The sequence below is a fragment of the Cyanistes caeruleus genome, chromosome 28 (genome assembly GCF_971803275.1).
Source record: "Cyanistes caeruleus chromosome 28, bCyaCae1.hap1.1, whole genome shotgun sequence".
Classification (NCBI taxonomy): domain Eukaryota; kingdom Metazoa; phylum Chordata; class Aves; order Passeriformes; family Paridae; genus Cyanistes; species Cyanistes caeruleus.
In genome coordinates this window covers 3,747,164-3,762,422 of record NC_141728.1, presented here as the reverse complement: position 1 = coordinate 3,762,422, position 15,259 = coordinate 3,747,164, and the positions used below count along the sequence as shown (strand labels likewise).

Sequence of the window (15,259 nt, the reverse complement as noted above, 5' to 3'; positions counted from 1 at the left end):
GGCCAGCACCACAGCCCCGGCCTTGGGGCCCTCAAGAGCTGCTCCTGCTCCAGGCCCAGGGCCCATCCCAAAGCTGGGGCAGCCACAAAGCTGTGCCCATTGCTGGTCATTCCTGCTCTCATGAGGATGGATCCTCAGCCACTTGGAGGTTGCTGATGAATTTTACTTTTCCACAGGCCTCTTCTTTCTTGAGCGCTTCAGCTGAGAAATTCAGTGACAAAGGCTCATTAACATTTGTTCAATCACCCAAACAAGATAAGCCCATAGGAAAAATTCAAGTCATCAGTTCTTCCGTGGTTAATTAGACAAATTTCAGAAGCGTATTCAAAGTAAATCTACTGTATTGAAAACAATTAAGATATAATTGTTTGGTCCTGTTTAGTTTTCTTTTTCTGTTTCCAATCCCCAGTTGATATTAATCCCCAGCACCCTCTCATACAGTCTGAATAGATCTGAAAATAAACACCCCTTATGGCTGATGATCAATCAGACTTTGTCCCTACCCCCACCCCACCATTTCCCCCATCCAGCCCCTGGGACTCAGAGCAGCCCTGTGCAAATCTGACAAACCATGGCTGTGCCTTCATTTCCCTATGCTCCAGTGCAGCTCATTTGGAAATTTTCCCACTAAAGTTATGGAGAAATATTAAAAAGAGCTTCTAGGAAATGCACATTCCTGTTCTAAAGGATGTATTTTATTCCTGCTCTCTTTGGAGCAGAGGTGATTGCAGCATTCTGTGATTGATATTGACCCAGGGTCTCTCCTCAGGAGGTCTGGCCTGCTCAGAGAAGCTGTGCCTTGAGGTGTGAGCCAGTGTGGACAACCTTGCTCCACATTCCTCAATCCCATCCTCTCTGTCCTCCCTCACCTGGGACCTGCTTTGCTTGGAGAGCTGCCTGCACTCAGCAAAGAGGGGATTTTCCTTTTTATTTTCTTTTTTTCTTTTTTTTTTTTTTTACGCAATCTAATACTCCCAAGTTTCATTGTTGAAAACAGACCCACTCCTCAAGTGTGTGCCAGACCAAGGTGCCACCAAAAGCACTCCAGACCTGCCCTGGGCCAGCTGTGAGGGTGGATCATCATCCCAACCTGCACTGGGCTGTAAGAAACAATTTTGAGAACCCGGATGCAAGTGTTAAACCTTGGTTAGCGTTTTGTTGTAAACCAGTTCAATTGTTTCGTTGTTTATCCCAAGTTCAGGTTATTAACTCTTTTCTTGTTATGTATTAGCTGTACTTACCCTTTGCTGTCATGTCCCTGTCCCGTTGGGAGATCACCGCCACTGCTCCCCAGAATGGCGTCCCCAGCCCTGAGGAGGAGGATGACACAAGGGCCTGGACGTAAATGAGAGAGACCAGAGACACACAGGATGCACACAGACTAATAAGACTCCGGAAACAACGAGCCACACTAAAAAGAAGAAATCAAGACAGCACCACCGAATGAGGAAGACCCAGAGAAGTCCCCTGACTTCCTCCCAAAAGCTGACAGCACCAAGGGGGAACTCGACCAGGGTGACATCCCAGACTCTGAGCCGAAGAAGACGAGCATTCCTGCAGACTCCTGTGAGGACGGAAGCTCTGACTCTGCCGTGTGGCAAAGTCAATCTCCTCCTCTGCGTGAAATCTGGGAGCAGTGGCGGTGTGTGCGACCCCTTGGGCCTCCACCCAAGCTGATTCTTGTATTAAAAGCATTAAAAAGGACCTCTAGTCCTGCCCAATTTATTTCAGTACCTAGACAGGTGTTGAGAACAGACCCGTGTTTTGGCTACTGCCTGGCAGTGCTGTCCTTCTGACATTCCTTCCCCCATCAAAGGGGATGGGAGTAGGCAAGATCCTGGGAGAGGACACAACCAAGCCAACTGACCCAAATTAGCCAGAGGGATATTCCATACCTCATGACAACATCTCAGAGAGCTAAGCTCAAGGAGAGAGGAGGAAAGGGGGGGCATTTTTAAGTTTTCAGTGTTTGCCTTCTGGAGGAACCATTATGTGTGCTGAAGCCTTTCTTTTCAGAAAATGTCCAAACATCAGATGGGAAGTAGAGAGTGACTTTTTTTCTCTTCAGCCCATGCAGGCCCAGATCTCTACTTAGTTCTTTATTTTACTGTAATAGAACTGCCTTGTCTCACCCTGCTGGCTGTTCTCTGTCTTATCCTCTTCCCCGTCCCAGTGGGAAAGAGAGTGACAGAGCGACAGAGTGGGCACCTGGCACCCAGCCAGGGTCGACCCACTGCAGTTGTTTTGGCACCCGAATGTGGGGGGATATAAAGTTGGTGAAATGGACTATAGCAGGAACCTCGAGGGGCCGGGCTGGAACAGCAGAGGAGTGCAGGCCCGGGGTGGCAAACAGTTTAGCAATGAGCTCGAAGCTGTGGCAGGAGCAGCATGAGGCTGGGCAGACCCAGGGATATTGAGCTAAAAGTGTACTAAAAATCCGGAGCAGTGGCAGAAACAGCAGGGTCTGGGCGGCCCTGGAAGGAGAAAAAAGGTGGAGGGGGGGATTGGTTTGGGTGTTCCCTGGCTGTCATCTGTGTAATGCCCTGGCAACAGCAGCAGCTGCTGAGCTCCCGAAAGCAGCCGTGAAACGCTCCCTTTCAGAGGCGGTCGGGTTCTGGTTTTCCCCTGAGGCACCCAAGCAGATGGTGAGGATCCCTCCCAGAGTGATTGGGTATTGAAAGGACCCAGTTACATGGCCACACTTGTGAGCAGAGGCTCACCCACATTAAAGAGACTCAGTGATAGAAAAGTTCTGCAGTAGCAGTGGATCCTCTGGGCAGCAGCAGTCCAACACCAAAACCTCAACCATCTGCCCTTTAAGCCGTGTCCCCCAGCTAAGAGACAGCCATAACCCCACTGCCTGTCCCTTCTGTCCTGGTGGGGTGTTGAGGAGTTCTGTGAGCGTGTTTTGGGGGCATTGGTGTTGGTGGGTGTGTTGGGGAAGGAGTTGTCTGGAAGTGAGAGGTCTAGGCTGGAATTTGAGTCAGTTTGATGGCAGCATCCATGGTTTGGCACAGCTTTGGTCATGGAGGACATAAGGAATAGCTGTGACTTTTTCTGTTAGTGGTCCTGGTTCTCATGCAAAAAAAGAAGAGGGGAGAGCTGTAATTTATTGGCCACCTAGATATCTGTACCAGGGGCAGGATTAGCCTTTTTGCAATCTACTCAATTGTCTGGACTACTTTTGTAATACTGAGTGGACTTTCATTCCTTGAGAGCTTTAATCCTTCAGAGAATTAAGATATTATCATCCCTCCATAGAAAACCAAAGCTTTGCAAACCAAAGAATGGCCTTTTTTTAGCCTCTGTGTAGTGTTATGTTTTGTAAAGTGACTCTCAATGGATGATGTTAAGGCAAAGGACTTGCTGCTTTGAGATGGGAAGCAAACTTGCAGATCTTTCAAATTCTCCGGTCATTCCAATTAATTGGTGAAGTCTGCAACTTTTTGGAACTTCTTGAGTTGAGCAACGGGGAAGTAAAGCTCTCATGAATTGAGGGTCCTTAAATGCCAGATCCTTCTGTGCCTTCCCAACAAAGATGTTTTTGACCTGCAGGAAATGACTTCAATGGGAAAATAATTCCAACATGTAATAATCTGACCAAGGCTAAGCGTTGCCAGCAGTTGTTCCAGATGCTCCTGCCAAGACCCCTGCAGGAAGGAGTCCAGTCCCCAATGCACCTGGGCTTTGGCTGCCCTCTGGCACAGAAGCCCCCCAGGGGCACAGGTCTCTGGGGCAGGAGAAGGGCACCAACACTGCCAGGGCTCGGCTGGGGTGGCAGGTCTGCCTCGGTGGGGACTCTGCCACACTTGCTGATTTCAGTGCTGCCAGGCTCCTGTGCAGATTCTGTGCAAGGCCCTGTGCCCTTCCTGCTGCGGCTGTGTGGGCAGCCCTGGGGGCTCCTTCTGCTGCCCTGAGCCTGCAGAGCAGGGCAGCGTTTGCTGATGGTTTGAGGCGTTCCTAAAGATCCTGTCTGGCTGTCTTAGACACTTTGCGCAAGGGATTCCTTTAAACCTGGGCCACTTTGGGGGGGATGGGGGCGGAACCAGGGCAAGGTGGCAGTGCGTGCAAGGGCCCTTTGTGACACGGCGCAGCATGGTAACCGTGGAATGGAAAGGGACAGGGTGTCCAAGGGCCCTTTGTGACACGTGGTGACATAGGGGCTGGCGGTGACAGGGCAACGCCACTGTGCCCAGTGCACGCGACGGGACAGGACGCGCCAGAGCGGTGCTGTGAGGAGCCCCCGCACAGCGCACTCAATTGTGTCTGACCCGGAGCTTTTCCAAGACTTGAATCCTACAGGTGACCTCGTGGCAAGACTGCGGGCCTTGGTGGCCCGTGGCTTTCCCGAGGCTTTTCTTTTGCAGGTGCCTGTGGGGGAAGACTGCGGGACTTGGTGGCCCGTGGCCTTCCCAAGACTTTTCTTTTGCAGGTGCCTTCAAGGCCAGACTCCGGTACTTGGTACCTGGAGCTTTTCTGAGGCATCTCCCATCCTTCTGGCCTCTGTCCTCAAGGTGAGACTGTGGGACCTGGTGACCACAGTCATTTACGAGGAGTGTCCAGTCATTGTGGCAGGAGCCCTCGAGACCCGACTGCAGGACCTGCTGTCCTGTAGGCTTCCTGAGGCTTCTTTCTCGCAGGTGCCTTCAAGGCACAACTGCACGACTTGTTGACTCAGAGATTACCCAAGGCATCTCTCTTTAAGGTGCCCCCAAGGCCAGATTGTGTCATGGAGGGCAGATTCCTCAACCTGTTCCAAGTGTTCAGAGGCAACAGAAAGACAGCCCCTGGAGCTGCCCCAGCACAGCAGCCTGAAGAGCCGGAGCAGTTCCAACCACTGCAGGATGGTGAGTGGCAGAGCTGGGCCACAGGGCTGATGGCTGCAGCCAGCCAGGCCCTGCACCACCCCATCCCATCCCATCCCATCCCATCCCATCCCATCCCATCCCATCCCATCCCATCCCATCCCATCCCATCCCATCCCCTCCCCTGTGGACATGCCCAAGGACAAGACAGAAGAGGGGCTGGGACTGACCCCTGCCAGTGGCCCTGCTCCATCCCCTGAGCCACCCCAGGGCTGTCCCTGACTGGGGAACGCAGGGCTGGGCTGTGTTCTCCGGCCTCTCCCGCAGCCCCTCAGCTCTGGCTGCTCTTTGACAGATGCAGCCATGGACGAGAGACCAGAACAGGAGCCTGCCCGTGGCCGCTTCCGCAGAACGCTGAAGGTACCTGCAGCCATCCCCACCTGGGCTGGGCCTGCTGTCACTGCTCAGCCCAGCTCTGCACTTGCAGCACTCCATGGAACATGCCTCTCTTCCCTGTCCTTTGTTCATTCTGCACAGAGGTTCCGCAAGTTCCTGCGCATTGGGCGTAGAAAGAACACCACAGCAGCAACTGAGGGCACAGCTGAGCCTGACTCCGGGCTGACCGAGCTCCAGGCAGAGCCTGATGTCAGCCCAGATTCAGCTGAGCCCTCACAAGACTCTGACGCTGCAGTGAAGGATGACAGGGCAGAGGCTGACATGGCAGTGACTGAGGGCATGGCCATTCCAAATGATGACATTGGAGAGACTCAGGGCATTGCGGATACCAACAGGATACTCACTCCCACTATTAGCCAAGAGCTCGTATGGGATTATTTCAAGGACCCTCGTGTGTCTTCTGACATTGTTGACAAGAGAGCTGCTGCTTCTGACCAGCAGGTAGCCAGCCAGGGGCCAGAACTGGAGGTCTCCCAGGATCCTGTGGCCCTTCAAGCCACATCCACAGGGCCCCGTCAGCCTTTGAGGCCAGCAGAACATGACGGGAAGGGAAGCACTTCTTGGGGAAGCTGGGGAAGTTGCTGCCTTGGACAGCACTCCATGTCTTCCCCATGCCTCCTCCAGGTGCCATCTACTGTGAGGAACATTCACCAGAGTCTGGTGTCCCATGTCACTGTGGATGTCAGGCAGAAAATTGACATAATAAGGCTGGCTGAAGAACACCCGGACGATGTGGTGCTGACCCTCCTGCGCTGTGCCCCATCGTGTGACAGGTATGGGGCCCACGTGCCTTGAGAGCTCAGGGCTCACCGGCCTTTAGGGCCCATCGCCCTGCACAGCCTGTCCAGTGGGCTCTGCCCAACAGGCAGAGAGGTCCAGGAGCCTCGGGCCCCTCTGTGTCCTGATGCTGCTGCCAATGCTCCCTCCCTGCCCTTCAGGGCACGGAGGCTCTGTCCCCTGAGACCCCACAGCTACACAGGGCATGGCAATGTCACTGAGACACCCCTGACACAGAGCTCTGATCCCACAGAGCTGCTGCCATGATGTGGCAAACCATAGCCTCATCGGGACCAACAGTTGAGAAAGTGCTGCCAACACTTCTCTGTGTGATGGAGAACTGGCCCCTTTGCAGCACCTGCACCTCTGATGGGGACAACAAGGACGTTTTGCCCTTGAGTGTGAGTTTCTGGAGATGATCACCTGGAGCTTGCTTCCCCAGGAGCTCTCCATCTTCTTCCTGCCGAAGGCGCTGGGCTGAAACCTGGGCCAGGGGAAGGCTCAGGGGACACCGGGCCCGCTGTTCCCCGTGCGTCTCCCCTCGGGCTTTGCCCCATGAACACCTCGGCACTGAGCGCTGTCTTGGTGTGATTCTTTTGCAGGCAACTCTGGTGCTCTGGATGATTGTCCAGATGCCACAGTGCCACGAGGCGATGATGCTTTATTCCGCCCGCCTGTTTGTGGCTCTGCTGTTCCATGTTGTCATCACCACACAGCAGATGCCACCAGTGGAAGCTGACAGCTTCTGGAAAGCTTGCCGGGAGCAACACCGCCTTCCCAGCAACGCCAACAGGTGCCAGTCCTCCTGTCCTTCCCATGCCCTTGTGGCTGATACCAGTGCACCCAGTGTGACCTGGGCTGTGCTCTGCACACAGGTTTGCAGTGCAGGTCATGAAATCTCTGCTCTGCCGACTGCGGTGTGACAACGTGGTCATGGAAATGGGACGCAAGCGTGGCTGGGACACGCTCCTCTGTGCTGACACCCAGCACTATGCTGTGGGTCTGCTGGCCAGGTGAGCCTCACTTCTCCCAGCTGCCTCTGAAACTTGTGCCCTGTGCCTGGGGTGTCTCACACAGTCCCTGTGGTCCTGGCCAGAGGGCCTTGTCACTGAGGGATGGCTGAGCAGACTGGAAAAGGCTGAGAGAGGAGGGTGCCCAAAAGGAGCCACTTCCCAAAGCACCCACGGTCCCTCCAGGGATGCTGGGGAAAGGCCAGATCTCTGTGAGTCATTCCTGGGAGAGGTCTGTGCTCCCCCCATATCAGAGTCTTGGTGCCGTTTTCCCCCTGACAGGGAGATGCGCCGTGGCTTGATCCCCTTCTGTTCCCATATTGCACTCGACCTGCTCAAGTCACTCAGAAGGGAGGAGCCATGCTGTGATCTGTCCTTCATGGCATTCCTTGTGGAGGTGAACCCAATGGCCAGCACTCCCTCGCTGAGCTCCCTGCCAGCCCTGTCCCCTTGCATAGCCGCAGCTGCCTGGGACGGTGCCCACGCCCTGTGCTGCTGCCTGGGCCCAGCCCTGCGCAGTTCCAGGCTCCTGCCGGCCGGCTCCCCTCTCACTGCCCGGTGCCTTTCAGGTCCTCGAGTGCTTGGATTTGACTAAATACAGTGACGGTGTCCTTGAGATCGCGTCAAGGCACCTGCAGAGCGAGTGCAGGCAGAGGCGTCGCCTGGCGCTCAGAGGCCTCGTGGTGCTCAGCAAGGATCCCTCGATGGTGAGAACGGGGCAGCAGCTGAAGCTGTGCTGGGCAAAGAAGCCCCTTGGGCTGGCTGGGCTTCAGGAGCTGAGGCAGCTGCTCCCAGCTCTCCTGCCTCACCTGCCTGAGTGCTTTGGGACAGGACTTTGGCCTCTGGGCCCAGCAGCAGCAGGGTGGGGTTGCAGTGCCAGGGTGGTCTTGGCGCTGCAGCCGTTCAGGGCTTCCCAGCACTGCCTTGTGTTCCAAACAGGCCATAAGAATGTGCAGCCTCTCTCAAAGCCTTCAGGACCTGCTGGCTGATGCAGATGGAGATGTAGTTGGCATGGCCCTCCATGTGTTCATCAATATGCTCAACAATAAAGACATCATGATATGCAGCACCACTGCCCCAAAGCTGGCTCAGGCACTCCTGCTGCTCTTTGATCACGTAAGGCTCTGTGCCCCCAGCCACGGGCATTGGATGCTGCCCAGAAACTTTGTGTCTTACAGATTTCTGGGCCTTTGCCCAGCTGAGCCTGGAGGAATTGGTATTAAGGTCTTCTTCTCTTCTTTTCCTCCAGGACCACAGCCATGTGCAGTTGCTCTCCCTTGACCTCTTCTTCAAGGCAATGGACTTGGTAGTGGACGAGGGAAAGAAGCCCCTGGAGAAGATTTTGGACCAGAGCCTGATTCCACTCTTCATCCACTGCCATGATGAGAACCGGCGTGTGGCGAAGGTGAGGTTTGCTGTGATGCCGGTGCATCCCTGGGAGGGGCATCGGCTTCCTCCTGTCCTGGAACCTCCCAGGCTGCGGCTTCCTCGGGGCCCTGTCACCCAGACAAGAGTCCTGTGCCCTGGGCTGCAGTGCCATCTCTGCATCTCTGCTGCTCTCCAGGCCTCTCGGGAAACGCTGCTTCGTGTGGCCGAGTTCCTCAAGAGGAGGAACCTGAAGCGGCTGGTGAGGAAGGAGCAGCTGTCAAAGTTTGCTGAGCGTCTGGTAAGAACGGCCTGGAGAAGCCCAGTCTTGAGAAGCTCCCAGCCCCCAGCACTCAGTGTGTGGGGCTGGCAGCTGTGGCCCCTGCCCGGTGCTGCACCCAGGGGTGCCAGCCTGTGCCCCACACGCCGCTCCCTTCCCTGGGCCGCACGGCTTCGTCTCCAGGCTCCTGTGGCCCCGAGCCGGGTGCCGATGGAGCCACAGCCCAGTGGGGCTGCGGGCCAGGGAGACAGCGCGGCTCCTCGGGCAGCTCCCGGCTCTCTGCCCCCTCCAGAGCCCGGCGCCAGCGGCTGCTGGCCGGGCCTCAGGGCTGGGCGGGCACGGGAGGCCGGGGTTGGCCGCAGGCAGCAGCGCCCGGCCGAGGGACAGAGCCCGCGCCAACCCTTCCCTCTACCGCTCTCTCCAGCTGGCACAGGACAAGAACCGAGCAGCCGAGCACCTGTGCCGGGCCCTGCCGTACCTGGACAGCCCACAGGAGCCGCTGCGAGAGGCGGCCGTCAGGTTCCTCGGTGAGCCACGAACCCGGGCTGGCTCCCTCCCCGCCACAGCTCGGCCCCAGCCCCGGCTGCTGCCCCGGCAGCGACACCCGGGCCCGGCGCCCTGGAGCCCCGGCTGCTCTCGGGGCTGCTGCTGCCGGCCTCTGGCAGCCGGGCCCTTGGGCTGAGTCAGGATGCGGCAAGGGCCCGGGCTGAGCCCTGCCGGGGCGGGAGGGCGTGTGGCCACAGGGCTGCAGCGCCGCTGGCAGGGAGCTGTGCCGCTGGGGCCCTGACAGGCTCTGTGTTCCCAGGGATGGCCGGGGAGCAGCTGAGGGGGCAGCAGGAGGAGCTGCAGACCCTCATCGCGGGTGAGTGAGGGCAGCGGGCAGTGAGGGGCTGGCACTGGGGGATCTGCAGTGCCCGGGGAGGGAGCTGTAATCCGTGCCCCGGCTTCAGAGGGCTTCTCTCCCTGTGTGGACACCTTGGTGGTGTGGGAATATCACAGAGAGATTTCAGTGACATGGGGCAGGGATTTGGGTGGGGTGTGGATTCGTGACCAGGACCTTGCAGCTGATCCTGTTGGCCTCTTCACTCTTGTGGCCACGGCAAGAGCAGGCTGGGATGGCTCTGGCAGGACTTTCTCCTAGGATTCCCACAGATCTGGGCTCTGATCGTGGCCCTGTACCCCTCTCTTCCAGCACTTCAAGCTCTAAAAAGAGATGACAACCCTTCTGAGAGAAACACAGTTCTTCAGCAGACGTTTATTGAAAGAACTGCAGAATTACGCTCGTCTGCTGGCTTACGAAACCAGTCTTCATGTAAGATGCTACGGATGATGAGACTACGCTGAGACCAGAACAGACCAGCTGGAGCTCCAGGCACTGCTGGCAACTGGCCCAGCTGAGCCTGTGGGAAGCTCGCATGGCTTCAGCCCTCTCCCTGCCTTTAGATAGCTCCCTCCCTGCAGCCCTAAGACACTGCCCATCCCTTCTCTTTCCCTCCAGTTTCCCTCCCTTTTGATAGCTCCCTCCCTGCGGCCCTCAGACACTGCCCATCCCTTCTCTTTCCCTCCAGTTTCCCTCCCTTTTGATAGCTCCCTCCCTGCGGCCCTCAGACACTGCCCATCCCTCCTTTTTCCCTCCACTCTCCCTCCTTTTAGACAGCTCCCTTCTTCCAGCCCACAGACCTTGCCCATCCCCTTTTTTGCCCCTCAGCTCATCCCTTACCCTCACACCCCATCAATAAACAGTTTGCCTTTTTCACTTTACCTGCATCTCTGTGGAGTTGAAGGGTCACAAATCCAGAGCACTGTGACACTCAGGCCCCTCCTGCCGTTCTCTCCTGCGCTGTGTTTTGTGCAGAGACGCAGAGGAACGAGCAGAGATCAGGCTGGAAAGGTCCCTGTGCTGAAGGTCCAGTTCCACAGCACTGTGGAGTTAAAGGTTTAACTGAGCACCCTGAAGGCCTTGGATTTTGGAAGAGCCAAGCTGAGTATGCCCTGAAGCCGGCTGTGAGGGATTCTGTGGCAAGCATGCACAGAGGGCAAAGGAGCTTGGAATGCCTGAGTCTTTCTAGAACAGCTTCCTGAAAGCACAGCAATGCTCCATCCCTGGACAGGATCAGGAAGAGGGCAGAACTGTTAGAGCCAGCAGAGAGATGGGGACTTCAGATGGCTCTTCTTTAGAATGCTGTGTATTCTATTGACTAGATTACAGCAGGGGGTCGTGGGTCAGCCTACAGCTGCTGGCTACAGGCAAGCCCTGTGTCCTGAAGCCCACTTAGTTCTGCTTACAGTGCATTATATCACTTTCTTTTGCTGTCTGTATCATTGCATAACAACCAGTCAGCATCATACACAATACCTTTACATGTACATATATTCTATCAAAACTGCTAAAATTACCATACTATGTTAGTGACTAACTAATCATTTGAGTTAGTAATTACATGTTAAATTTTCAAAGTTGTTTTGTAGTGGAAAATCCTTTTTGCTTTGGTAAAAAATGTCTTTCTGTCTGCCTGTGCTTTTTCACTTGGTAGAAAACATGCTTTGTTTGAAGACCACTTAAATCTTTTGGACTTTAGCCATAAAACCTCCTTCTAACTGACTAAACCTTTGTTCTAAACCTTCCAACTCGACTAAACCTTTGTTCTCTCAGTGGTTTCAGCAATAAGTGGCCCTAAAAACATCTTTTTATATATCCAAGCTTGCTTTCATTTCTAGAGAACCTTCCGGTAAGCATTCATATCTGTAAAATTTTTGTTAAATTTTCTTCCTTCCTAACATCTCGCCCGGTCTGATGAACAACATAGATGCTAGAAATTGTCTTATTCATCATTTGTGCACACATTGAAGTATACATGTGTCACAATCTGCTCACACAGGCGGGCGTCGTCAGAGGTTCATTTGATCTCAGAGTGCAAAAAGGACACCAAGGGATTTCAGTTTAAATCACAACAGCAATAATGCATCTTTATTTTAGTGCCAGCATCATGGGTTATGCAATGGATGAGAAGGAGAGAAAGAGAAAGAGAGACAGGAATAAAGAGGCAAAGTAAAGAGAGAAAACGGGGGGGGGGTAATAGCTACCAATGGACAAGATGGGGTCACCCGTGTCTTCTTCCATGGGGAACTCTCTCTCCAAAAGCAACTTAGAAAAGTCACCTTTATAGTCTCAAGTTTCAAGGCAAGGGGCAGTTGGCCAAAAGGTGGGGAGATGTATAGGCTATTGTGGTGTGACCCGTTGCTCTGGCAAGCAGGTGTGAGGTACTGAACAGGCCCCGCTCCTCACAAGTCCCTGCTCAGCAGCAGGAACGAAGGCAGTGTTCCGTGGCAGCACAGCAAACACCTGCAAACAATCACTCTTGTGCTGTAGGTCGAGCACCCCTTCAAACAATGGCTTAGCAAGCATCCACCTCAACCAGGCCAGAACCCCTGCACAAAGTCCCCTGGGCTCCTCAGGGTCTCGGTCTCTGTTCTTGCCATGCTTGTGAGGCAAATGAGGGAAACTTCAGAACGTCTCTTACACCACCCCGTGACTCACAATCATCATCAGGAGGGCTCCTTTGTAGTGTTGTTGCAAAGTCTTCAGGTCTCCTCAAAGGTTGGTAGCATACCCTGGAAAACAGAGACAGAAAATCAGTCAGAAAAAAAAAAAGCAGGAAAAAGGTAAGGGTAAGAAAAAAGGAAAAACAAAAGCAAAGAATCAATTTTCAATTAAAATATACATTCAACTTCTTATTTCAAAGCATAAGCAATTTCAATTAATCCAATACAACCCAAATAAACAATTTCAGGCAATTTCTTGATAAAGAGGGCCAATTTCCTATTTTTACTTTTCCAAAATTTCAATTAAGTCCTGGTGAAGCTGATAGTAAAATCTATTCTAAGATTCTAAAATCTTAGAAAATTTGGAGACTTAGAAAGAAAGTTAGGTTTGGGAAGCCCTGGGAAAAGTAGGCCCTGAGAAATGTTAGGCCCTGTGCTTGCTAAAGATCAGGTCAAACTGCACCTGTGTAATCTGAATATGATAAATGATACAATTGTTAGATGTGATCAGATATAATTATAGTTTAAAGAACATAAGGAACAATGTTAGGGGGCTGGGGGGGATCACAAGAAATCCATGCTTGGGTAAAAACAATGCATCCAATAGAACAATGTAAGTTTAATAATTAATATATAAGTTGTATAATGATAGAGTATAAAACATGTTCAGTTCAAAACCAAGATGGGTCAGATTTGAGTATGTGTACCCCTGGCACCCAGAGCTCTTCAATAAAGCACCTGCATATAATCAATCTGTGATGATGTGTGTTCCTGAGCACTGACATTTTGGTGACCCAGATGGGACCCTGTGAGTGCTGCTGAGCGAGTTCATGACCCGATCACGCTCCAGCCGGCACCGAGGGATTCTCGGGGAGCCCATCCGGCCGTGACCGTCTCCTCTGCTCACAACGTCCCCGGGAGAGAAAGGTAAGGTGCTTTATTTTGGTTTGGGTGCCTGCCAGTTAGACGTGGCGAAAGCTGCGCGTGGTTGGGCTAAAGGAATTCCTCTCGGTAATGCCCAGGCGCCGTCCATAAGACGACTGTGAAAGCGTCGCAGGTTCGACATTTGGTGTATTGTAGTTGTGACATGGAGAAGGGTTTTGGGCTGCTATGCTCCCATACCGGGTACTTCTCCTTTGGGGTGCTTATTAGCACATTGGAAACAAGGTAATTTTGGGGAAGAATTACATAAGACTAAGTTAATTTTGGCGAGATCTCCCACAGAAAAAGACCCCAGCAACCCCGTCTCATCTGTTGGTAGCTATAACCTCCTCTTCTCTCCCTTTACTTTGTTTTCCTTATCTCTCTCTCTCTCTCTCTCTCTCTCCTCTATCGCATAACCCTTGTTGTTGGCACTAAAATAAAGGTACATTATTGTTGTTATGATTTAAACTGAAATCCCCTTGTGTCCTTTTTGCACTCTGAGATCAAACTAACCTGTCATGAGTCCCACTGGCGTTAGCGAATGGTGACGTTTAAATTGGAATCACGGACAGGATTTCTGACAGACAGAAGGGGCTGCAGGTTTGTTGTGCAGTCTGTATTAGGGGAAGGACGTTTTGCTCCAGCTGCACCCAGCCCGACACTCCCAAAAGAGTGAGCGGTGTCTAGAAAGCAAGGGGGGCGACTCGAATCTCCCACAAACTGCACACGCTGAGGTAAAAAGCACCCCACACTCACTTGAGGGCTCTGTCTGCAGAATTTCATAAAAGATCTCTTAGTGCAAAAGGGCGGGAATGTTTTTGTTGTTGTGTGTATGAATTTTGACTACTTGGTGTAGCAAAGAGACAACCAGAATTTTAAACTGAAGGAGTGCCTCCCAAGCAGATTTGGTCTTTTTACCCATACAGGGAAGCAAAAACCTGTGTGTGTGTGTGTATAGTTTAAGTTTATACCTCCCTGTAGTGGTTTTTCTCTTTGTAAAAATGACTGAAAACAGCAGTGCAAAAGTTAAAACTACATTTTATGCATGTTATGGTCTGTTAGCAAAACACAATGCCAGACCTTCTCCAGGAGGGAAAAGTTGGTGCTCAATAATTGGTTTAATTTGGAAAATGTGATTGATAGAGTAAGTTCTTTACAACATGAAAGAAAATTTAAACTGGGCAAAAATAAAACTATACTCTGCTCGGTTTTAGGAGCTTGTCTTACAGCAGCTATAGAAACTCGCTGTAAGTAAAGAAGTGAGGAAAAAAACCACAATAGACTCCCTCCAAAACCTAGTTAAAATTTTGCAAAAACAATTGGATGAAGAAAGAAGTAAGATCAATCTGTTGCGAGCAGCCCTCCATAATAAAATTCAAAAATGCTGACTTGCTAAAAGAAACAAGAGAGGGAAACCCCTCTCATTAATCAAATTTACCCTCAAAAAGAGCTAACTTGGATAAATTGTGGGGAACACTGCTGTCCTAGTTTGAAACTTTTAATTAAAACAGAATATAACTATATCAATGATAAGGATATCCATCCGCACATAGCCACTAAAAATAGAAAAAAAGAAAAAAAAAAAGAAAAAAAAAGAAAAAGACAAAAAATTTATAGAAAAAAAAAGAGAAAAGGAAAAAGGGAGTACGGGTGTCTCCCTCACGAGTCAGAGACAGAATACGTATTCCGAGTGTCTCACTGAAGGTGATCAAATTCGATTGAGAGAACAGGAATCCAGTGGGTACTGGGGACATGAAGTATTTTTAACAACAGGAGACAGACATAACCCATGGTCCCTAACTCAGCACACAGCTTATTGGGCAGAGGGCCTTAACCCCTTGGAAAGGGGGGACCCTATAGCTATAGTTTGTACCCCAAACCAACTACTGAAAAATATTCAGAAAGCTGCCTGCCTACAAATGATACACAAAAGAAAATCAATTGTTGGTTATGAATCACCAATGTTGTTACCTGTGAAAACTGAAATTATGGACCTGTAAAAAATCCCAGAAGGAAAAAAATCAGAGAAAGCTAAGGGTGTTAGATACATTGGTTCTCTTAATGAAAGCCTAAAAAAAGAGAAAACAAATCTCTAATCG

General features: G+C 52.0%; 4 protein-coding genes across 7 annotated transcripts in view; 3 read left to right on the top strand and 1 right to left on the bottom strand.

Moving 5' to 3' along the window:
• Window positions 1-15,259, top strand: part of LOC147649057 (uncharacterized) — a 400,363-nt gene that overhangs the window by 171,265 nt on the left and 213,839 nt on the right. The window lies entirely within an intron of this gene.
• The window catches only part of LOC111945559 (uncharacterized), a 101,974-nt gene that overhangs the window by 14,359 nt on the left and 72,356 nt on the right, over window positions 1-15,259 (bottom strand). The gene's annotated exons all lie outside the window — the stretch shown is intronic.
• LOC147649065 (uncharacterized) overlaps window positions 1-15,259 on the top strand; it is a 257,416-nt gene that overhangs the window by 230,046 nt on the left and 12,111 nt on the right. The window lies entirely within an intron of this gene.
• Window positions 1,836-10,454, top strand: LOC147649067 (maestro heat-like repeat-containing protein family member 7). Its single transcript, XM_086864965.1, has 16 exons — window positions 1,836-4,514; window positions 4,706-4,847; window positions 5,161-5,225; window positions 5,343-5,702; window positions 5,886-6,034; window positions 6,292-6,439; window positions 6,641-6,831; window positions 6,914-7,051; window positions 7,331-7,445; window positions 7,618-7,755; window positions 7,988-8,164; window positions 8,298-8,453; window positions 8,613-8,714; window positions 9,118-9,220; window positions 9,499-9,555; window positions 9,886-10,454. The coding sequence occupies exons 2-16, from the start codon at window positions 4,730-4,732 to the stop codon at window positions 10,035-10,037; spliced, it is 2,169 nt and encodes a 722-aa protein (XP_086721091.1). The 5' UTR covers window positions 1,836-4,514; window positions 4,706-4,729; the 3' UTR covers window positions 10,038-10,454.

Excerpts from the sequence above, each read along its gene's own strand:
- LOC147649067 (XM_086864965.1), top strand. The coding sequence starts at position 4,730 with ATGGAGGGCAGATTCCTCAACCTGTTCCAAGTGTTCAGAGGCAACAGA. Across the intron at positions 8,715-9,117 it reads CAAAGTTTGCTGAGCGTCTG|CTGGCACAGGACAAGAACCG; the intron begins GTAAGAACGGCC and ends CGCTCTCTCCAG. Across the intron at positions 9,556-9,885 it reads GCTGCAGACCCTCATCGCGG|CACTTCAAGCTCTAAAAAGA; the intron begins GTGAGTGAGGGC and ends CCTCTCTTCCAG.